General features: G+C 31.4%; 5 protein-coding genes across 6 annotated transcripts; 2 read left to right on the top strand and 3 right to left on the bottom strand.

Annotated features, from left to right (window-relative positions):
- Window positions 1–3041: 3041 nt before the first annotated feature.
- LOC116345051 (dysbindin protein homolog) lies at window positions 3042–4533 on the top strand. The gene is made up of 3 exons (XM_031774092.1): window positions 3042–3816; window positions 3896–4057; window positions 4126–4533. Exons 1-3 carry the CDS (start codon window positions 3243–3245, stop codon window positions 4230–4232), a joined length of 843 nt encoding a protein of 280 aa, XP_031629952.1. The 5' UTR covers window positions 3042–3242; the 3' UTR covers window positions 4233–4533.
- Window positions 4534–4886: 353 nt separating this feature from the next.
- Window positions 4887–5660, top strand: LOC116345052 (putative uncharacterized protein DDB_G0286901). The gene is made up of 2 exons (XM_031774093.1): window positions 4887–5022; window positions 5093–5660. The coding sequence occupies exons 1-2, from the start codon at window positions 4972–4974 to the stop codon at window positions 5531–5533; spliced, it is 492 nt and encodes a 163-aa protein (XP_031629953.1). The 5' UTR covers window positions 4887–4971; the 3' UTR covers window positions 5534–5660.
- Window positions 5661–8479: 2819 nt separating this feature from the next.
- On the bottom strand, window positions 8480–17446 carry LOC116345015 (probable cytochrome P450 4aa1). Its single transcript, XM_031774002.1, has 7 exons — window positions 17029–17446; window positions 14206–14377; window positions 10694–10891; window positions 10287–10466; window positions 9890–9956; window positions 9670–9796; window positions 8480–9599 (listed from the first exon to the last, which is right to left on the bottom strand). Exons 1-7 carry the CDS (start codon window positions 17044–17046, stop codon window positions 8859–8861), a joined length of 1503 nt encoding a protein of 500 aa, XP_031629862.1. The 5' UTR covers window positions 17047–17446; the 3' UTR covers window positions 8480–8858.
- Window positions 17447–22475: 5029 nt separating this feature from the next.
- On the bottom strand, window positions 22476–23394 carry LOC116345272 (DNA polymerase epsilon subunit 4). Of its 2 annotated transcripts, none has more exons than XM_031774507.1 (2): window positions 22987–23394; window positions 22476–22902 (listed from the first exon to the last, which is right to left on the bottom strand). In XM_031774507.1, the coding sequence occupies exons 1-2, from the start codon at window positions 23273–23275 to the stop codon at window positions 22601–22603; spliced, it is 591 nt and encodes a 196-aa protein (XP_031630367.1). In that variant the 5' UTR covers window positions 23276–23394; the 3' UTR covers window positions 22476–22600. The 2 variants fall into 2 exon arrangements, with proteins under 2 accessions (XP_031630367.1, XP_031630366.1); XM_031774506.1 differs by having other exon boundaries at window positions 22479–22905; window positions 22987–23393.
- Window positions 23395–23495: 101 nt separating this feature from the next.
- Window positions 23496–24517, bottom strand: LOC116345247 (ubiquitin-like protein 4A). The gene is made up of 2 exons (XM_031774470.1): window positions 24259–24517; window positions 23496–24186 (listed from the first exon to the last, which is right to left on the bottom strand). Exons 1-2 carry the CDS (start codon window positions 24307–24309, stop codon window positions 23827–23829), a joined length of 411 nt encoding a protein of 136 aa, XP_031630330.1. The 5' UTR covers window positions 24310–24517; the 3' UTR covers window positions 23496–23826.
- Window positions 24518–24856: the final 339 nt, after the last annotated feature.

The following is a 24856-nucleotide window of genomic DNA, read 5'->3' as shown; positions in this document are numbered from 1 at the left end:
TATATAAGGGATTTCTTCATGGTCATGCATCGATAGAGATGTAGTGTATTGCTTGAAGCACGAAATGTGTGTACCGGATGAGTATAGTGTCGATTTCAACACAATAGATATCTGAGTGAATGGCGTACATTCATTTCAAATATGCTCTTGCGATACTACATCTCATTCTTTCCACTACTTGACTGAACTCCCCTTGCATGCGAATGGTATTGGTCCGGTATTCGGTTTTAAAAAAAAACAACAGCATCTGCATCTACATAGATCCCCACTTCTTTGTGAATTTAGAAATTATCGTACATTCACCATGGTTTTATTTGGTTCTCTATTTTATGTGTTTCCAATCATTTTGACCTGAATGATACTCTTCTTAGATATTCATGTGGAATACTCAAACTTGAATTTCACTGTATTATGTGGAAACTCACTTGTGGGCAGATTTCTTTGTTCTTGTTTTCTATGCAATTGTTATAATTCATGAAGTCGAACATTTAGTCGAAAATTCAGATATGAACATTTGAAGGTCAACAATTAGCACGTACTAAAATTTTTGGTACACTTTAGTACTAACATTTTACTACTAACATTTTACTAAATTATATATGACTTTAGCCCTAATCACTTATACACAATATACGTGTCGGTTCCATGAATTTTGGTCGCGGCAATTTTGGCTGTGAGAGCAATGGCACCTTAGTAGCTGCGACCAAAATTCTTTTTGTGAATGTTTCTTGGTCGCCGCTAAATCGTCGCTACCAAAAATTGGAAATTGAATTTTTATTATGACGCTAAATTTCGCTATTAAATGTGAAATTTTGAGTTAGAGCAAAAGTGTAACCCTGAAAAATAGTGGCTAACTTGAACAATGAAGTTCAAATTTGGTGGATGTAAAAATCGAAATGTAAGAATTTCTTATTATTTAGGGCATAGAATAAAAGTAAGATATTTGCGTCCAAAAAAACAAATTAAGGGCAAATATACAAGAAATAGTCGTAAGAGAACGTCGAGATTTCCGTAGGTTATACGTGTCAATTATCTATCAGCAGTTAGGCGAAATGTACTCATTTCTGTATGCGCGATTGTGATGTTAGTTGAATTTTATTAATTTTAATAAATTTTCAAAAATTCAGATATATTCACTCTTCAATTTGTTTGAATTTTATCAATGGAATTATTATTCAGCTTCACAGCTTTTCTCTACTTCATGTAGGACAACAACAATTTTGTCAAGTCATAAAAAGTAAGGAAAAATGAAGAATGCTTATCAAGTCAAATTAAAATTGTCTGTGAACTGAATATTATTATCGCTTATTAAGCATTTTTTTTCTCGTCCAGTTATTAATAAAATGACGTTTTAAATTTCATTCATTCGGTAGCTTCATTTTACACAAATTCATTTATTGGAATTATAAATGACTATATGAATTATATTACAATTTGGTAGACAAATTCGTATGGGAGATCAACAATTTAAACGAAAAGTACAGTGTTTATTTTTCAAAATTATCAATATTTGTTCAGAAAAAGAATACAGTAAACAACAAACAACATTCATTTGAAGACAGATAATGTAGCTTCGATTCTTTTCCTTTCACATGGACTGAATATTATCTTGTTGACCTAATAGCCTTACGTACATGGGTTTTTATTAAAATTTAACCTCGGCTTGTGTCAATTCATTTGGCATTTAAATTTAAGATCCATATTCTTACTTATTAATCTGATTCATCTTTTTTGGACCATAGGATAAGCAAACACCCAAATGACACATAAAAGAATAAATTATATGTGTGCCTTCATTAAACATTTTTGAACATGCAATTGAATTCAAAAAAGGTTTTTCGTATTTTCCAGATCATTTTACTTTTCCGCTAACATTAAAGGCGTCATAGTCTTGATAAAATAAAGTCAATCCAATGAAATATTTTAATTTTAAACTTGTATCATCTGCAACGAATACTACTAGCTGTATATGAATGTAGCTGCATGTAATCATTATTAACGAGAAAACAGACAAAAAAGGCAAAGATGCAAATTTGGTGTGTAAATATTTATGAGGATAACCAATTTATATGGGCATTCCTTTCTTCTTTCTGATGTGATTTATAGAAAAGTTATTTTTGTATCTATACAACAGACCAAACGTTTGAATACATCATCGATATTTTGAAATTACCACAATTTACCCAAATTAATCGTTCCAATACTTTGGCATATAACATACGAATAAAATCTACAAAAATTAATATGAAAGTAGAAAAACATTTTCTGTATCGAAAAACGAATTTTAGGAATATATTCAAACTTTTGAAATGTTGTGTAAATCTTCATCGGTTCGGTATTATAACAAGTAAATCTCAAATACTTTTATTATAATATATAATTTTATTTCTCTGATTTGTAAATAAAAGATACCATAAAACACCATTTATATCATTTTGATATAGTGTTTTCAAATCGGCTTCCCCCTTCATGAGATATTTGATTCCTTGTGTGATAGTCAAACATTTGAAAAAAAAAAATTAAATAAATTTACATATAAAATTAATTGATTTATTGATGAATAGATTAATCTGAAAAGAGTGAATACCAGTAATGTCAGAGAAAGTGGTAGAGAGAGAGAGAGAAAGTGGTAGAGAGAGAGAGAGGGAGATCTAAATATATTTAATGAAAACACATTTTTTTCTTTTATAAATTTTCAATAAACAGATGAACGTAAAAAAGGTTTGATATCATTTTGATATAGTGTAATTTAAAAAATTGTAGCAAGAACTTATATAAAAAGTGACCTGGAAAGTACTCATTTATTAAATATTCTTTGATGATATTTTTCGACAAATACAATAAATATTTCTATTTTTGGTTTCCAAATTAACATCATTAAATTGATTTATGTTTGTAAGTTCGGTAATTCAACGATAAATATTCGAAATATGTCAGATCCGTTGCTCGTTGGGACTTTACCGATTCAATGATTATCTGTCATTTGCGGTTTATTTACAAAAATACACAGTGTGACGACGACAATGAAACAACATAATGTCAAAAATCAGTTGTATTGATAAACGCTACATTCAATTTTTTTGTTTTTAATATTAATTTTCTTTAAACATTCATAATTTAAATGATTATTTTTGGTTAAGTTAATTTTTGAGTTTAATACATCAACATTTTTGTTCATTCCCTTTGAGTTTTTGTTAGTTTAGTCTTTTGTTTTTGAAATTCTGTTTAAAATTCAATTAAAAATGTTTCAAAACCTGCGTAAAAAAGTGAATTCAGTTTTGCCAGACATCGAAAATATGTATTTATCAAGCACAAATCATATTCCGAGTACATCATCAACGGTCCCATCAACGTCGTCGTCCAATAAAGTTTTGAATCAACTTGGTTTACTATTACCATCAACATCAACCAATGACACCACAAAATTTCCATCATGGCCAAATTCCGATGCAATCAATTTTTCGGCCGGATGTAAATTATTGGAACGCAACGAAAAAATCTGGGAAGAATTACATGTGGCCAACGAATCAAATGCAAAAAAGGCTGAAACATGTGATGCAATTATTTCAAATCTAAACGTTTCCATTAAAAAAAGATGCATCGATTTATCCGATATCAATGTGTCGCTCGAGATCATTCCAAATATTGTGCAAACGATTGAAAACTGTTCAGCGATCATAATTGAAATCAATGGAAAATGCACGGAAGTGGAAAATCAACTATTTGAATTAGAAGATCTTATTGAACTGTTACAGTTACAGGAGAAACAATTGGATAGCAAATTCGAAATGGCTATGTTTAAAGAACGAAAATTGGGTGAGCAAAATAAAGGGAGAGATTGCACTTGGATAGCTATCATTCATAATTTTTTATGCTTTTTTCATTTGTGTATTAGCCAATTTGGAGAAGGTTCGACAAAGTTTGGCATCAAAGCATGCAGCAACGGTGAAGGAAAGTGAACGACAAATGCGATTGCGTCAACAGGAACGACAGGCCGTTTTCCAAGATGCCTTTCAAAGTGATCTTAAGTATTACAAGGAAGTTGGAAAAATTCCAAGTAATTTTCGTCAAAACACAAACTACCATTTTGATTGTATTTTTGTTCATTTCGGTTTGTTGTTTCAGAAATCGAGATTGAACATAAAAGTGCCCAACAAACACTAAGCCTAGAGGAAATTGTATTGGATAATGAATTGGAAAAAAAGGAGTTGGATAAATTTTTAGAAGAATGATGCTACCGAAGGCCTCTGAATTAAACAATATTGTGATATTGATAATTTCCTATCGGAAGACGCGAGATTCTTCCGCATACATTTTCTTGAAATGAATTTTATATTAGAATTATCAAATTATACCTCATACAATCCGAATTCTTCCCGATGAACATTTAATTGAAGTGCCTGATCGAGATATCATTTTTCCCAGATAAAATGTAAATACGCCGATTTTTAAAATCAAAACCGTTTTTAAAACTTTTACACACCAAATACTGAATGAAATTCTGTACAATAAATTTCCCCATAATTTCTACAATAACACTTTTTTTACTGACAAATAAAAGCTTCATTAATTTGACAAGTTTTGAATTTAACATTCTTCTTGAAACATCACATGGTAACAATATTCTAAATGTTTGAATAAAATACAAAACTCACGAAAATTACTAAACTTAATTACGCTTGCTTTAACCATTAAATGATCGCACGAGCTCATTTGATATGGGCAATGGCATTTAATAACGACTAAATTAAACTGATAATTAAGAACGAAAAAATGAGAGAATATTAGAATTCGATGTAATGTTTAACATAAATTATTAGCCAAAAACTCGTAGGTATTTTTTTATTAAATTTGAAGTTTTCATCTCATGCGATACCAATATAAACGGTTGATTATTTTCAAAAACGATAACTCAGTCAGTCATTCTGAAATTTGTTTAGATTGATTCGTTCATCAAAATTCGTCGCAAATATGATGAAATTTTTTGCTGGCGCTTTTCTTACCATTGTCATTCTTCAAACGGTAACATTTAAATTTTAATCTTCAACCAAAACGCAAGTTTAAAATTTACCTATTTTTAAAAATTGAACAGGTGTTTTTGGTAGTAGAATCTGAGAACTTAACGGATACTTTTGGAAAGTCCCAGCCGGACCACCGATCAAACTTCAAAAATAATGCTGGCCAAACTTTTCAACATCTTGGCAATGCTGGAAAAGCAGCCAATGCCGCTGTAATCGATTTGGTCAAGGGTGGTGCCCAACTTACACAAAATACTGTGTCGAGAGGAGTACAAGGAGTAAGAAAATGTCCATCAAATACTGCAAATGGTGTTAAAAGACGTGCAACCAATACTGCGCGAGGTGCAGGCAGTTTACTGAAATTCGGTGGCAATATCATTCAGAATACCGGAAAGGGCATTAACTATATTGGAAGATCTGTTGGAAACTTTGGACAAGGAATTGTCGATAGAACTTCGGGTCAAACCAACAACGACAACAACAACAACAACAACAACAACAACATTAACAACTGATTCCTTTCCAAATCCACATAAATACTTGCACAAAAAATTGGTAGTTTTAAAATCAGGAAAAATGTTTTGAAACTATGGTTTTCTTTCAAAATTTATGAATAAAAATGCACGAAATTTACAATCAAAACATGTGGTATTCATTAAGATTAGGTCTTTAAATTGCAAGAGAATGAGATTTTAACTTACTTATCATGAGAGTTTCAATCTTTTATCAGCCGTTCAGTTGACGAGTGTTGTCTCACTATAAACAAAAATGTACACGAAAACAGAAATTTGACAAAAAACATATATATAATGTTTGACGCGTTTTTGGCACTGTAAAATAATAATTTTGATTGTTTTTTTTTTCGTACCATTTTTGAAGTAAACTAAGGCATCATTTTATTTACTCATACAAATAATGTTGCTAATTAAATTCAAATAAATTGAATTTATTTTGAACTTTATTTTATCATTCAAAGGTGGTAACAATACTGTGTAAGTAACTCATTAAATTCAATACGCGTTTGGAGAATTTATATCATTAAATCCAAAGACAATTGTTTGAAACGTAGTATTCATTTACAAGTTTGAATTTTTCGGACCTCGTTGTCAATTTTTCCGTAATTACATGTCTATCCCAAAATGATATCAATCTTTGTTTTGATATTAGAACTTTAATTACAAAATTGGCAATCCAATTGTTTACGTTCAGAATTTGTTACGAGTTGTAAAATATAGGGAATGTTGATTGGAAATGAAAGAATTTAATTTTAAAAAATATTTCATCCGCACTTTGTCATCGATTCAACTATAAAAGGAGTTTTAATTTGTTTTTTTGGTTATTTTCAAACTCGAAGTAATTTCGTTATCAACAATAAATCAAGATGAAAAGTGTTTCCATTATTTTCCTAAGTATCGCCATTCTTTTGTCGGTAAATGAAGAAAAAGGTTCAAAATAATTAAATTAAGAAATTTTTTTGATTGTGGCTTCTCTTTCAGATTTGTTTGACTGTATCCGATTGTACAGAAGTTACATCGCATTTTCAAGGTGCTGGACGTGAAATCGCCCAAGGATTTGACAACATGGGCAACAACATCGGCAATGGAGCCAAGAAGTTTGGACATAATGTTATTAATGGTGTTACGAGTGCACCACGAAAAGCCCGAAATGGTCTAGGTCGCAGTGTCAAATTTGTTGGAAATGGAATAACAAACGCAGGCCATTCAATTGAAGGCAATTAAATAAAAAAAAGGTTAAATCCTTTGACTAATTGAGCATCAGTGAACTAGTTATAGATTTTCATTGATTTTAATAAAAAATAAATGCCATTTTATGGAGTATTATTTAAAAAAAAAACCAGACAATATATTGTACTAACTGGTCAACTGAGCTGACACTACGTTAGCCAGCTAAATGGGCTTAAACAATAGAAGTTATTGTTATAATGATCAATTACTTTTGTTAAAACAATACTAGGTGCTATTTGTGAACAACGCATATGGACAGCGACTTTATGATACAATGCCGAACGAAATGTTCAAAATTTAAATAGAACAATTTATTTTAGTATTTTGCATTTTTTTTTTTTTGCATAAACAAATCAATAGGTCTATTGTCCGGAATTGTATCATAAAATCGCTGGCCGTATGCGTTGTTCACAAATAGCACGTATGAATAGAAGCTGTGAAAATTGCACTGCTATAGCTGTAGCCCAATCTATTCACTGCTTTTTTAGATTTTGTTAGAGTGAAAATTTTGTCACGCACGAAGTTTACCCTAGACATAATAGACTTTTCGTTTTTTTTAAATTTGTCAAGGGTAGAAGAATACAAAAAAAAAAATTCATCACACGTAAAGAATCGCGAAGTATATTTTCTGCCTCATTGATAAAATTTCATTATTCAGGAAGACATCTTTTTATTACTTTATAAACACTATATACTTTACAATGTATCGAATGAGTATAATAAATATTTAAAATGAACGTACGTTGATCGTACGTCAAAGGTAATTTGTAACAACGCACTATTCGAGTAGTTGTTTGGATGTTTTGGAACCTTATTGTCATTGATTTGTTTTCAACCCATTTAACGACCGTGAACAGCATGAAAATAAGACGATAAATAAAACGTGAAACTAATTGGAATTTACCGTGTAACGTCTATTCCGAAATGATATCAATGTTTGTTTTGATATTAGAACTCTAATTAAACAATTTAATTTTTGAATATTTACATTCATAGTTTTGTTCGAATAGTAGTATATGGGATGTTGACTACAAATGAAAAAATGTAATTAACATTTTTTTGCGATATTTTATAATATGTATTTTGTCATCAGTTCAACTATAAAATGAGGTTGAAGCCTTTACTGGTCATTTCTACTCTCCATGTGATTTTGTTAGCAACCAACAATCAAGATGAAGAGTGTTTCCGTAATTGTTTTGTGTATTGCCATCATTTTGTCGGTAAGTAAACCTTGAAAATTCCGTTTAGTTTTCTTCTTTATTGTGGTTAAGTTTTTAGATTCTTTTGCCTGTGCAATCGGATGAAGTTACAACGCATTTTATGAATGCTGTAGGTGAAAGTGGCCAAGGTATTATGAGCATGATGTCAAACATGGGTGGTGCAGGCATGAGTTTAATTCGTAATCTTTTTGATGTACCACAATCAGTTGGTAAAACAGTTGGTCAGGGTGTGGAACAAGTTGGAAATGGAGTAATAAGTACGGGCCGCTCGATGCAAGGTCAATCGTCATCGACGTAATTTCATAAAAAAATGAACTTAAAAAACGAAAGGTCAATGCATCAGGTATTTTGTTAAAAAAACTTCATTGATTTAAATAAATGGAAAATATAAAATAAATGCAGTTTTATGATTCAAAACAGAACCCATCTTCTTTTTTTGCATGATTTAACTAAAAAGAAGTCTCGATCATAGAACTGACATAATAAATGACAAATGTTTCAATAAAATTATTTTATTCTTTTTTTAATATAAAATCTTTCGGTGACAGAATTTTCAATTTGGCTTAACAAATACGCTTGGTTGTATGTGTGATAAGACTGTTATTATTTAAAATGATGAATGAAATACAATAACCGATTAAAACCACAAGTCATGTAGCAATGTCTCTTCTGTACACAATATAAAACAATTTTAAATACTTTGCTTAAAATTAATCTCACTGAAATGCACTCTCATTTCATTCATTTCGTCCGGCTCCAATGGCCCATATACTTACGTTCAAAAAGAAAAGAACAAAAAAAATCTTATTGCTACTATGTGTGTGTGCTTATGTTAAACGTATCTAAATAAATGTTGCTGTTATTGCAAATATTGTTCAGGTATTTGAAGGGAATTTGCGTGATTTTAATTGTACATGAAGACCGCCAGATGCCCGAATTGTTATTCTAAATATAGGATTGATTTTAGTTTTTCCTTCAACCGGCAACAATTCAAACTCTCTTAAAATTGTCGAAATGACTGTCTTAATTTCGATAAAAGCAAATTTATATCCGATACAATTTCTTGGTCCAGCTGAAAATGGTATGAAGGCATATGGGTGTCGGTTTTCACATTGTTTCGGTGAAAATCGTTCCGGATCGAAATGCTCTGGATTCGGATAAATTGACGATAATCGATGTGTAGCATACGGAAATATCAAAATGTTACTGCCACTTGGAATGGTGTATTTACCGCAACGAAAATCTTCTGTTACCTTACGTGCAATCAACGGTACACTTGGATACAAACGTAACGTTTCTTTGATACATTGTTCCAAATAACGCATTTCACGAATATCTTTCATCGTTGGCACACGATTGTCATCGTTGAAAATCTCATTCAATTCGTCCATACATTTTTGCTGGCATTCAGGATGTGTGGCCAATAAAAATAAACAAAATGCCGTTGCGGCTCCAACACTATCTTGACCAGCAAGCATAAATGTACATGCTTCATTTACAATGTCATCGTCGGTGAATTGTGGATTATTTTTTGATATTTCAAGCATGAAATCTAATAAGCACTTTCGCTGCGGAATTTCACCACGATTCAATGCATCCCGACGAATGTTTATCATCTAAAAGGATATTATTAGATTTTTTTTTTAATTGAAGGCCAAAAACAAGAACTTTGGGACCGCAATATACCTTTTTTGTGAATTCGTCCAATTTCCGTTTTTGATTCAATTCGGCCGATGCTGTTTCAGTCATTTTATAAATCCAGTCCAGCAGCAGCCATGGCTTTACGATTCGAAGCGGCATCACCACTTTACCTCTAATAAAGAAAATCAAATTTGGCTTGAGTTTTGATCATGGGTAAAGTTACAAAAATATTTACAAATAAAATGGAATGAGAAATGGTATTTACTGTCTAAACGGTGAATTTTCCATGTTGAAACCGCTTTTCTTCAAAACTGGAACGCCAAGAACCGATTCTGTCCAAATACATTTTTTAATTTTGAATATAGTTATTGCGATACATCTTTTTAATCAAATAATTGAGTATTTAAAAGGGGGTTTTGATGCACTAATGAAACTTCCATTGCGTAAAAGATATGGAATTTCAACAAAGGTCATATTTTTAATTCGGATCTCTTTTGATCAGCAGTCTCTGAACTCTAATATGCCTTCAAAATTGACAAAATTTCTTATTCGTATACTATAAATGTGCAAATTTTATATTCAAAGCATCTCCTGGGTATCTCTTTGTATGCAAAATAGATAGTATGCTGAAATGATTTTTAACAGATAAATCTCAATCTTACCATTCAGAATATCAATAACACATTGATTGATCAAAGGCGTAATATTGAGTTGATTTTCCCCATTTTTCAAACGTTCCACCAGAACAGTCGAGGCGTCAATAAAAGTGCCTAAGAATTGGTCCAATGTCGTCACATGAAAGGTTGGTTGAATGAGACGTCGATGTAGATTCCATTTTTCGGCTATCAAAAAAAGAAAATAAAAACAAAACAAAAAATAAGCAAAAACAATTAACAAAATGTCATCAATCGTTTTGGAAAAATTCCGTTCTCTTTATTTTGTCATTTTTCCAGCAAGTTCGAATTGGTGTGCATAATTCAGGTCAATAACATACATTTAAATTTATGTTTCATCATTATGCCCTAAAATATTAAAAAAAAAAAAAAACAAAAAAAAAACAATTTCTCACCTGAACTGGTTATTAAACCATTTCCAAGGAAATTGTGCAGCAATTTATAGAAGAATATTTTTTCGGTGTGCTTTCTACTCGAGAGTACCGTTTGTAAGTCTTCGGGATCCGTGATGGCAAAGAATGGAAATATCAACACCCATATACGAATTAATCGGCCATATATTGCCTCAGCCGGCTTAACATACTTTTCCAGCACTATAAAAATACAAGCGAAGGTAAAGAAAGAAAAAACACATAAACAATTATTTGTTCTATGGTTGTAAAGGACACATTTTTATGAGTAAAAATACAGATTCGGTTACTTTAATGAGCATTGACCGTGCCAACGAGAACAATATAAATAGATTAAATTAAATTTTGACTAAAAATAAACAAAATATCGTGAATGCACAAAAAACCGTAAGCTACCTTTATGGCGGTGATCGTTGACTGTTTATTTTACGTACTTGATCGATTTATGAGTATTCGCGCATTTTATCTTTTTTATAAGACGAAATAAAACAAAACAATGCCAAAAGAAAAAAAAACATGTTCAACTGATAATTGTCACTTTCGAGCATATCGAGCGAATCAGTTGATTTTCAATGATGCACGCAAAAAAAACGCATAATATAAATGCTTAGCCACTGAAAGACATTGGTTGATACGCGGTTTTTGTGGTCAAGGTTACAACTTTGTTCGGCTCCCATTCATTCACGATCGTATCGCGCGATCACTGTGACACACGTACCGTGTACACATGTCTTAATTTACATAGTATAATTCATAAAGAACAAGAATCATGCGCGCGCCGCCACACGCGCATACACACACAAATTGGATGATTAACTGACACTTATTTTTGTGACCATTCATCAACATTTTTGTGCAAAATATTTGAGCATCGCAATTATCGCTCAACACGAATTCAAAACGATACTTTTGATTTTCAAGATGAATGTTTCGGCTTCTTTTGTATTTAACCGCTTTAGATCTTTACACATACTCGATGTATTTTGATCATAAACAAGAATTCAAAAGAACTCTTTTGCGTTCAATTTTTTGTCAAACTTTTTTTTCTCAACATCACTCAAAGCTTTTCTATTAAATTGAATGATTCAATTTTGAATCATTTACAACTTCCTTAAATCGCAAAATACTCATACGCCTCTTACAATTAAAAAAAAAAAAAAAAAACATTTTTTTGAGTGTCATCGTTTAATTAATTATTAAATGAAGTCATGCGTTTAACAAATTGGCGGTGTGTCCAGTGTTCCACTGTACAAGTTATAGAATAACTTAATTAACATGTTATTTCTATGAATGGATACTGACCGATGTAAGTATACGACCAGTGCGAGCAAATAATATGCGGAATCGAAGTAAATGGTAAACATGATTTCACATGATTGGATTTAAAAAGCGCATCAAATTGCGATCGGCAGTTATAGATTTTTGTCAGTGACAATTTGTCACCAAATATTTTGACATTGGACAAACACCTAATTAAAAATTAGAGCGATTTTTTTATTTGGAGCATTTGGACAACTAGCGAAATCATTTTACTTTACGAGGTATTCTCACAGTCGTCGTGAACTTTGAAAAGAAATCTTTTTGATGTGGAAAGTATAATCAGTTGCCTCCTCCCATCGATTTCAAACATAAATAGGTGATAATATTGCACTTTGGTCGATAATTTTAATGTTTACATGATGCAAATTGCAAATGAACGCCTCAGAGCAGAATTGTATGGGTAGAAAAAACTATTATTTTTACGCTCTTATTTTTACTTTAGTTCATTTTGTTGTGTTTTTGAAAAAAATGAGATTTGAAATCTTTTCCATTAAACAAAAATATATTCATTTAAAAAAAACTAACTTTTTTTTCTGAGACGTGCAAATATGATTGAAAGAACATACAACGTCAATTTTTGTGCAAATATTGTTCAATTAATTGATTCTAAACAAAACTTTTGTATTTTGATTGAACAATTTGAATTCATGGCAAAACGCCGGGATATTTTTGAATCGGTAAATTCTTGAAAGTTAACATTTGCACTTCCTGTGCAGGTAAAAATCAAAGAGATGTATTTGTTGGTTTTCACTCGACACAAATCAATATACCCTTATAGTAATAAATATTGCGCATACCGGAAAAGTAAATTCATCGAATGATCAAAATCAAATAGATTACGTATTGAATATTTATAATGTACTTTTATTGATGCGATATCATTGATTTAACATTTGGTATGGACACTAGCATTATTTTATGATGTGTCACCACATACAATTCTGATGTAAATGAAAAATGTATGTATAACAATTGAGCAAACATTGTCCGAGTGATGATGTGCTATTTCGTAAAACACTTTGCAAATCACAATTGACTGAGAGTAGTTATATACGAGTAGTTCGATTTACAAGTGATCTTTGAATGTGTGGTGTGTGTGTGTGTGTAAGAGAGAAAGAATGAGATCGTTTGAAATAATGACTGAATTTGATGTTGTCGGTGCTACCGTTGTTCATATTTGATTCATTCAATATTTTTGTGTGTTACTGTGCACGAGTGTGGCTCCTTCATATTTCACAAAATCCAAATGGATATCGAATTTTGCGATTTTGTTTGATAATTCGAAATTCCAGCAAAATAAACACATATTGAATTATTCAAAAGTATACAACACCATCGCCAATATGACAATGTTGTCAATATGAGTATATTACGCGATTTTTCATCATCATTATTACACACTGTTTGTCATTGTCGAACATTCTTCCATTTCATCTGCACAAACATCATTGAATAATGATTTTCAATGAAAATATCATGTACGTGACTTATGTGGTCGACATCAAACAAACGGCCATTGCTGCTCGTGTTTTCTTTTTACTTTGAGAAGGCGGCTGCTGCTGTTATTATATCTTTGTTGACATTTCGAATTGGAACTATAATGGATTTTTCGACTGTACACACACATAATCTCTTTCTTTCTCTCTCGCTCTCTATATGTCTCAGTCGCATCGATTGGTGATGAATCTAAATATGTTGATTACATTTAACATTATTTTATAAGACTTCAACACATCATTCTCAATTTATAATGCGAAAAAAATGTTTTTTTTTTTTCATATGTTGCCTGAACAAGCCTCTCGTTTTCAACATCACGCACAATTTCTTGAACCAGACCTCTGCATTCACACACAGACACCAATTATTTACCAAACGGAATATGGTGATAAGTAAACACTTCTCTCTCTCTCTCTCTCTCTCTCTCTCTCATTTTCTCACCATTCAACATTTCCAATAGATGAACAGCTGTGTGTGTCTATTCATTTATATTTTTCGATTTCTTTCCGACTCTTGCACTTTTCGTCAAATATTTGCCGAAATATAAAATAAAAAAACCAAACCCAAAACAAATTACGAACGATTGCAAATTAAAATGGATTTTATATTTAGGTTATTCTAACAGTATTATCGCGAATTGTAATTTTAAAATTTAATAAGAAAAAGAAAGTAGCACTCACTATCTTTGTCATTGATAGCCAATATATTGCCGATGAACGGTGTTGCGGGAGGTCCTTTTAGTTTGAAACACAATACAACTGCTTTCAAATAACCAGATATGGCATACAGTATTGTACTGATTGTTATCACAACGATAAGCACCATGAGTTCCGGTTGATAAGCTCGTTCTAGCTGCAAAAGCGTAAAAGCAAATTTTTAATTATATTGATTCGTTAAAGTTTATCTCGTAATAAAAGAAATATGTGTCGTTTAGTGTACTTTAACTTGGCCACACGAAACGGCTAAAAAACGTATAATTTAACCGTACCGCAAAAATAAAGAAAGACAAATTAAAAATAAAAAAAAGAAAGAAAACAAAATCATTTAAGCAAACAATATCGATACGAAATTCAGTCACTTATTTGCCTACTTAGTGCCTTAAATTTTCAATGGCCGAACAAAAGATGAGTTTGTTTGCTCGTAATTGTTCGGTATTATCCATGCATATGTACACAATGTGGTTACGTGGCATTTTTAACATACAACAATCATAGCTAGTTCCAGTACAAATAATAGCATTGACCTTCACCTCATCAGATAGATAAATGAAAAATCAAATACTTGGAACGAAGGGAAAAAAATATACAAGCATCAACCTAGTTTGCATCATTGATTTAAATGCAAGTGATTTAATGTCATTGGCAAATCCTCTTTTCGTACGAATTTCATTTCAGGTTTTTTTTTCTCCAAAATCGCGAGATCATAGTAAATTCCACTCAACTTAGGTTGCCAGTCAAATTTTGAATTTAAAGAACTTATTATAATTTAAAATTATCAAATTCATCAATGTTTTTTCTACCGACTGATATTGGATTAAAATTCAAATTCAATGAATTCTCTCAGTCATTAAAGGAAATGACATAAACGAAAAAAACTAGTAGCTTGACTTTTCATGACTGAGAGAATCCATCAAATTTGAATTTTAATCCAGTATCAAATTCAGTTGAAGACATTCATCAATAAATCTATGCTATTTTATTGTGTTCACTTTTAACGTTCGTGATTAAATTAAAAATGTTTTGTTTCCTTATGAAATCGACTTAAAATCATTACGTTTAAGATGAAAAATATGTTCAATTGACAAAATAAATAGTTCAACAGCGTATTACGAAATTCGTGTTCACTTGCGTTTGTCAAACACTTAAAAAAACTGAAGTGGATAAAATTGGTCGTGCACAGATTTGGTCCCGGGGCCGGCAAACAATTCACACGCACATCCACTTTTCTTTGAATCAAGCAACACCACCGAAAACAAAAAAAAAAATTCAAAATGAAATAGCAATTTTTTTTTATGGCGGAGACGTTGCACAGTTGTCATAATAATTAATATTTACGAATGAATTGCTTTTGAATTGCAGTTTTGTTTATTTTGCACGTGTTCATTGCGAGCTTTAGGATAGTCGCCAGTGCTTTTAAGTATATTATTTGCTTTAATTATATCGTAGAGAAAATCGGTATTTCATATTGATGTGGAACTATATCGTCCACATAAAGCATCCGTCCCAATGGCTAATTTTAAAATAAAATATGTACATTTGGAACTGTTAAGATCTTTGGGTAAAAGCTCTATTAAAATTATACAAGAAAATTGAATCAAAATATTGCGAATCATAAGCGTTCCGAGAAATAAATTGAAATAAGTCTACTTGTTTGATTTTTATTCTCACACTATTTGGGTTTTTTACAACTTACTCGTGCTTCTGTTCGCTGTATGCGTAGCATCCGAGATGCAGCCATACATTTTGCGAGGATAACTACGAAAGAAATAGGCTTATTTTGGTTTGTTTCTCGCAACATTTAATTAATTTCATTTGCTTTTTCAATTCTTTTGGGTTTTATTTTTAAAATTGAGCGCATAAATGAAAACGCAATATCAATCATTATTTTCGATTTTGTCGAATAGTCTCTGACGTATTTGTTAGCAATTTTCCACTATTTGAGTGTTTACCAAAGACGCAATTTTCTGCATTCTTCTTACACTAAGAACCTTTGCGCTAATTTATTTAGCATGGTAAATAGGTAAATAAGTGATTCCCGATTTATGTTCCTCCTCTTAAGGATAAACAACCTTTTCTTTTGAAACAACACCAATCCCAATTCAGGCGTATAAACATGCTAATAAATTAATGGAAGAATTAAATTCCATTTAAAATGCAGATGATAATTGAAGAATTTTGTGGGCTATTGCCATTACGACACCATCGTATTGAAATAGTTTTCACTTTGACGTTGAAATGAACGAAAAACAAGTCACTTGTCATGATTTATAAGATGTGATAAATGCTTAGCTTAGTCAATTGTCTCTTTTTTCAGCTGACCAAATAATCATAGAGTAGCCAGCCGTTATTTGTGACATAAAAACATTGTGTATCACGCTTAAATGAATTGTTTGTATGGTCAAACAAAAAAATAAATAAATAAAATAAATGACAAACAATAATACATAGATATTTCTGTGCACAATTCATTATTATATATTCATCATATCTCGCATTTCAGTGACGATATGACGAAAGAGAGAATTTTACAAGAAACAACATTTGAATGAGAAAATCGAGTATTTGCACTATTTGTTTGGACGTTTGAATTTAAAATCACGTGGTTAAAAGTGATACAGTTTCAATATTGAAAAGCTTGTTACGCGAAAATATTCGAACCATAAAATAGATGCAAACAATCGGTTTATCAACAACTCAAGAAAATCGATCTGTTTGCGTTAGTTGATCACATATTGAATATCTTTCTTAACTCGAAAAATGAAAGAAATATGGCTCAATAATTACCACTTGATAAACGACCATTGTAAATGTCTCTGTTTCTCAATTCACTCGAAATTTATAATAAATTTATCAACACTTTTATTGTTGTCTATTGATTTGATTGTCACAATTTATTTTTTCTCTTCTTACACAATTCTGGTAATCAATATTTCACACACCGCAAAACGCACAAAATTTAATCCTTGCTTTGAAGCGATTGCAATTTTTTTTTTTTTGCAAATAATGTTTACATAATGTTTCGTATAAAATAATGTCTCTAAATGGTCCTTTTTTGCCTGAACCGGTTTAGAAACAAATCATCATTCCCTAAACTCTCAAATTGATTGGTGATTCGGTTGAAAATTTCACATGGAATCGAAGTGTATGGATCGAGCACCCGTATGGATGCGTAACATAACAGATACTAAGCGAAAGACTAGCAATGCCAGTGATTATATTGAGATGCTCATTAGCTCTGTGTGCGCGGACGGATAATTCAAACTGGACAGTGGACAGGTAGACGCGTTTGCTCATACAGCCATCAATAAAAACAAAGAAAATCTCCAAAACTCTTAAAGAGTTTGTTGTTTTTTATTTCGCTTTGTTTCGATGGTGTGAGTTGATTTATCGTCACAACCACCACCGCCGCCTCCGTCATCGATTCTCTTTTGTCTCTTTCGTATTGTATATCCTGAAAAAGCTTTTTCAACTGTGTTCACGTAACGACCAATCGATATGTTGGTATTGAATTAATCAATACATTTCAAATGAGTCCACATTCAGTTAAAGAGTTGTTAAAAATGATAATTCACCAAATAGCACTTGTTTAGCGCGATTTACTAATCGCTCAGTGCGTTCGGTGTGACACTCACATTCGCAGTAGGTAACATTAATTGACTGTTCAGCGTTTAAGCGCTTTGATTTTCAAAGTGTGAATCAAGAAGGGATAAGTGCTTTTTTGAAATGAAGAACATACACCGAAAACGATTTTTTCTTCTTCAGCAAAACCATACAACAAAGAAACACGCATTCAAACTGCTTACAACAATATATATATTTTTTCGGAATTAATGTAATTTTATCAATTAAGAACTTAAGTAAATGCATGCTAAACAGCTGCTGACATTTGGACACTGCAAGTCAGAACAAGAAGAGAGGAAATTCATGTTTTTACACTCTCAACTCTGATATATCCAGAAGAGATTGGTTGACGTAATCATATTCGATCTGATGTATTGTTTTCATATTCGAATTTTATACTAATTCCCAATGCTAAATCTGTCATTTCGATAAATTAAATCGCACAAAATAAATATGTCAACGAACAATCACTTGATGAACGTATATAAATGTGTGTTGTGTTGCGAGGACGAATTTATGCTTTTGAAACATTTAACAGAATATTGTATGTTTGTTCAAACAATTAACCAATTCAATTTTTTTTACTTGACCATTAACAACACAATGTGCGTGTGCGTGTGAGTTCGTATGTAAATGCGTAATTTTTGGTTTTATGAAAGCGAAAAACCGTTTTGACAAAATCCAAGCTATTCAATTTGGGCACGTGAAGTAAACAACATACACAGATGGATTATATATCGAATCAAACATTTGATTATCACATAAATCAACATTGATCCTTGAAAAATTATTGCGTTCGATGGAACAATAATAAATAAAATGTTTTAAAATTAAAAGTAAAATTATCAATTTACCAAATAGAATCATATTCTTTCGCTATATGTTAACGTTCGTTGATTGTTTTTTTTATTAGGCTTTTTACTTGTTTTCAATTTATTTTTGTGTTTTTTTAAATGTTATTGTTGGTTTTTTGGAACATTATTACATTTTTATTGATACCAATTGGAGAACTGAAAATTGAAGAAAAAAGATGTTGATTGACGCATCGCGGAAGGTTAAATAAATAGTTATGTGTTTTTTAATTGAATTCGGTCGGAGGGGAAATAAATCGTTTATTTTGAAGCAGTTTGATTTTGTTATCTTCGAGAATCATTCTTTGAGTTCTGTTCCAAAAAGTGACTTTTTGAAGTCACTCTTGAATACTCCCTAGGATAAAAACCAATTGAAAGCGAAAGATATACGGATGTAAAATGTGGTATAATCGTGGTGAAACTCGTTGAAAATAGTCTTTTGCGAACCATCTAATCGACTTCAGCAGACAGCCATCACGCAGCTCTTTTTATCCACAATAATCGCAGACATGGTTTCTTCTTTTTTTGCAAGTAAATAATTCATTGGGTTTCCCAACAAAAGCAATTTTATCTTGAAAATGATATAAAACTAAAAACCTTCTTGAGCTCTCGATGTGTCCTTATATTTGAGTTTAACTATGTGATTTAGCGATCGTAAAAGAATATAATTGTTCAATTATATTCGCACCGATTAATGTATTTTAAGAGCCCTGTATATACGGCGTACATATATTAGTTTTTACATCAAATTGTTTATTTCCTACCAGACAATTCCGCCTGCGCATATTATCTATATAGGCAACAAAGTGATGAGTCTTACACAATTGGCATCATATTGTCATCGAAGCGGTTTGGTAACACATTGTCGTCGCTATATGAAAAAAAGGAACAAATTACTTTCAGCCGGTAATTGTGATCTTACACCAAAAATGTGGTCAACGTTTTTTATATACGCAAACAAAGTCCTTGTAGACCGGACCACAAACAACAAAAATTAAAAGAAATGGTCGAGCATGTGAGGAGTGGTTTGGTGCATCAGAGCAGGATTTACCATAACAAAGCCAAAATGATCAAGATAACTTGAGATCGAAAATTAACCATTGAACAGTATGAAATGGTTCGGAACGCGTCTTTTCTGCAGACACGGAAGTCTTTAAAATAAAATCTTTAATGCGAAAAAAAAAAACAACGATAAAAGATCCATTGACCAAAGTTTGGACAATATTTGTGCACTTCTCAAACGTATGCCATAACAATGTAATCATTGCGTGCACTCTTTTTTTCCTCGAGACATGTTTGCATTTGGCTTCCTTCACCATAAATTACCATCTGTTGAACCATTCAGTATTTCTACTGCAGATTAACCCGCATTAGCTGCCAAGAAAAAAATCAACAACAAATTGCGTTCGACCCAATATGAACAACATTAGTCTTTTTATGTGATCATGCTTCAAAATCGTTTTCGATTTGTTTTTGTGATACGCATAACTCAAGCAAGGTATCAATTAGTAACTTGAAACCTATTTTTTCGGATTCCTCAGCGGGATGTACAAAAAATTGAAAATTTGTCCAAAAAAAATGACTTTCCTTGGAAATTACGTTTTTCCTAAGAATTTGTATGGAAATATGACTCAACTTTGAGTGTATGTTATAACTAGAGTTCACGTACTACAAATTTTGATTAAACTTGCACTATTAGATAAATTTTGGTTTACTTCTAATTTGTGACTTTTATTCATCCAATGTGAAATAGTTTAGACTCGATAGTTGAGATGCCTAAATTCGTTGTTTTCTATTCGTCATTAAACATTAAATAATTTATAGACAAATCTATTGGAGCTTCCTTTATTGAAATATTATGAATTCTGGTTTAGTTGTACGTTTTTGTATCGAAGTTTTTAAATAATATCAAATTGACACCAGCCTGCAAACGTGGGTTAACAACAAAAATCATGTTTGCCTCGATCAATCTACGAATACAAATTGATTGCATTTAATATATTTGCCGGTTGATTTTATTTCATGTGAAAGACATATTTCTAGGGATAACAAGAAATAATGCCGAAAATCATAAACATTACACATTCGCCGGTTGCTCACAACCCGTTTATTATCCGTTTCATTTCAGTATAGTTTTTTGGTAGTCAATTCGCACGCTCTCGCGCAATGATGAATATGTCAATTGAACTTATCAGAAAATTCGAAAGATGTTTTGTTGCATTTTTGAACCAAAAAAATACAAAAGTATAGAACATACATTGTGACGTCACAATCATCATTATAAAGAGAAACACCCATTGTCATTGTGATCTGAGAGTATGTCGCATTTGATAGAATGTATAGGATCATGGTCATTGCCATTGGGATTTTATGCAATTGCAAAATACACACGTTTTATGAATTGTAATAAAAATTTGAATTTGCTTAGCAGTATCACGTCCCATTCAATGTTTCTCAAAATACATTGAAATTGGTTTCTTTTCTCATAGGGCATTTCAAGCATATGATTGTACTGGAAAACCATTGACCATTGAAGCCATACATTTTATTGCACATTTTTATTGTCAAGCATTACACCGAAACTAGCAAAGAGATCACCGAAAAAAGTAAAAGTAAGTTATTGATTTAAGGTTAGTTAAAAAAAAAATTAAATTGCCCTCTATCTTTTGTGGTGCCATGAACCTGAAGATATGAATTTAGTTAATTGTCGTTTTGTGTTCTCATTAACCAAAAAGCAAGTGCACCGAAAATTATATGTATTCATCTCCAGTGCCACTTACAAATTAGTATCCATTCTCATTTTTCTCTCTCTTTATCTTGTTGAATTTATACTCGTATTTTTAAATTTTGTTTGTGAATTCAGTAATTATAGCTTTATAAAAGAGGTGTCGATCGATGTTATTTATACAAAATATTCATTACCAAATTGATCCTCTTCACATATTTTTGTTGTTCCTTTTATTTTGTATTCGGATAAACAATTTTTTACGCAATCTTTCGTCAGTTATTTTTATGGTGACTATTGACATGAATCAAAAACAAAAAAAAAAAAAAAATATTTTGGAGAAATGAAAATATCGTTTTTTTTTTTTTTGGGGGGGGGGATGCAATAATAAATTGCAATTGTTCAATATTTACAATTGCTGATTGACAACATAGACTCAAACAAATAACAGCTGATAATCTGAGTAGTATTTAAAAATTATTCATTCGATGCTTCGAAGAATTGATATTTGTCCGACAAATTAATTAACGCCAAAGTGTTAATTATCTAAACCACATTGACAAAGGCCGAAGTTCAAAAATCTTGCTTAAACTTTGTTTACATGGATCATGGTTAAGGTGAATGATGAATTCACACGAATTGAAAGCAATTCTTTTGAGAGATCACGTTCCACGCACTAAAAATGAAAAGAAAAGTGAAACAAAAGCACAAACGTTTCTTTCTATTCAAGTCACACTTAAAACGACATGTGTAGCTTAAACAGCTCAAGGTCACTTCAATTCAAGAACACATACAAACCGTTCGAAAAGATATTCTTTTTGTTTATTTCATCTTTTGATGACTCTAATATTTTATTATTCTTGAACTAAATGAAGCAATATACCGTTTCCAAATAGGGCAGAATAGCGACAGGTAAATTCAAGTATACAATAATCTAGTTAATTCGATAAAAATTGAATATATCCCACGATGACACCGTCTACACATTGTACCCAGTACTACACACATCAAATTTCAATTACATGACAAAGTAATTTTTCTTTCATACAAATGAAATGTGGTAAACTTTTATTTAAATGGATCGCCTCTTTATGTTTGTTATATTTTTTAAATGAATGTGGTATATGTTTCCACCTTAAAATTTATTGTAATAATATAGTTAGAAATTCATCATTCCCTCCAGAAACATTAAAGATTCAACATTTTCGATGGCAGCATCAACATCACGTTTTTGCACCGTTTTTTTCTTCGCTTGACTGGTATGTGTGAATGCTTCTTTGGCCAATGATTCGATAAAAAGTTCGGTCGCTTTAGTTACCAAAAATGTACATTCGCCGGTAATTAACGAAACATCGGGGTCGACTTTCATTATGTGTTTTATACGTGCCGATGGCAAATGTACCAAACGTCTATCGGAAGTGTCTTTCGATTTAGATCCACCTTCTTTGGTTTTCTCTCCAGCTGCTAAAATGAACGATCAATAATAATAGTCAACCATTAAACATTCGGTATTTTTCAATGACATTTTAAACATTAAATTTCAACCTGTTAGTTCGCTGTGATTTATGTCGCCAGTTTCTTGATTGTTTTCCGCAATTTCGTCATCTTCGTCAACATATTGATCGGGTTCGTCCAAATCATCAATATCACTTTCTTCGGCTATAAAACGTTCTTGATTTTTGTCCGTGAAAATTTCACTGAAATTTATATCCGGCGTTTCGTCTTCTGCGTGTAATTCGTCAAAATGAATGTCGGGCGTTTCTTGTTCCATTGCAACATCTTCGCTAAATTCCATATCTGGTGTTTCTGGCACTATTTCATTGTTCGTTTCCATGTTTACGAAAAATTGTTGGAACACAAAATTAAAACACGAACAATCCAAATCGAATCAACATGAAAAGGCAATAACAACAAAAGCATTTTTGCGCGCAAAACATTCAACAATGACAGTTCAAATCAAAACACACTCACAACAGAGTGAAACGGCGAATTGAATGCATAAAATGTGAGGTTATAACTTTGAATTTGTGGCGAATGAATGAAAACAATCTATGCTTTGATGAACCAAAACAATACACATTTATTCATTTGTCGTTTCTTTCTTATTTAAATGTACAAAATGATGATGATTTTTTTTTATTTCGTTTCTGCAATTTGTGAGTTTTTTGTCTGTATTTTCGATTTATTTCAGTTCTGATTACAAGCTCATTGAAATTAAGTAATATTTATCATAATCGTCCGATAACTTAAAAAAAAAAAACAAAACAAATAATATGTTTAATTTTCTTGGAACTTTTTGTTATTTTGTAGTTTTTTTTTCTCTTAATTCCCTACTCCTTCTCATTTCCAATACAAAAACCATTCACAAAATCCGATGAATTTGATCTATTCGCGAAACAGTTTTCGATCACGTTCCAAGTAATACGTGGCCATACGCTCGAAATCGTCGAGACTTAATTGTTCTAAACGTTTGTCAAAATCGGCCATAAATTCCTTTGCCATGAATTCGGATTGCTCGTCTGAATAATATTTTTTGAATATTTTGCACATAACATCTTTTAGTGGTTCGGGCTCTTTCATCACAACCGTCAATTTGGAGCCACTTTTTATTTGTGGGAATGCACTCAGTGGTTTGTCATCATGTAATGTACGGCCAACGTGCAGGATTTTCTGTCGTGGCACCGGAATATTTAATGTTTTTGAGATTTCCTTCTTCAATTCCAAAATGCTAGTTTCTTCGTTGACCTAATAAATAAATGCATACACACAATTTTTTGAATTATTCATGAATAGATTGAATGCATTCTTATGGCTTACCTCAAGCTGACACTCTCCACCTTTTAACACTTTTATGACAAGTTGCAGCATTTTGATGAATCAAATTTATTTCTTCTAGTTTTTATTTGTACAATGTGTTTTTTTCTTTGTTGTTTTTCTTAGCGAATATTCAAAATTGTTGCCTTTCTAACTATTTTGTCCAATTTTTCTATAGCTTTTATCTTCCAAAATTACTATAGTAAGAATATCAATGGCAAGTATTATTTTCTGACTGGATCTTATTAAAATGTATTATACTTATGGACTGACTATTGAATTCGCCACACTCACAAATTATAAACATAATGTGAAGTGTCAGTTTTTTCTTCGACCAAATGAACCGACAGATGGCGTTAATTGTGTATTTGCGTCCGCATATAGATTTTTATTTTTCGAAGTAATCGATTGTTTTATGGATTTGTCGACATTTTTATCTACATCAGAATTGAATGGTCCCTTTCGAAAATATATAAGTCATTTCATTGATTAATTTCATTTTTTTTTTCTTCAAAATTAAACTAAAAGAAAGAAAAGAAAAACACTAAATAATTTAAAATTTTCAACATTTTATTTAAATTTTCGTTTAAATGAAAAAATT

Source organism: Contarinia nasturtii, unplaced genomic scaffold, assembly GCF_009176525.2.
Source record: "Contarinia nasturtii isolate CC-2019 unplaced genomic scaffold, AAFC_CNas_1.1 Cnas_scaffold_1240, whole genome shotgun sequence".
NCBI lineage: Eukaryota > Metazoa > Arthropoda > Insecta > Diptera > Cecidomyiidae > Contarinia > Contarinia nasturtii.
This window is presented reverse-complemented; position numbering and strand designations above follow the sequence as displayed.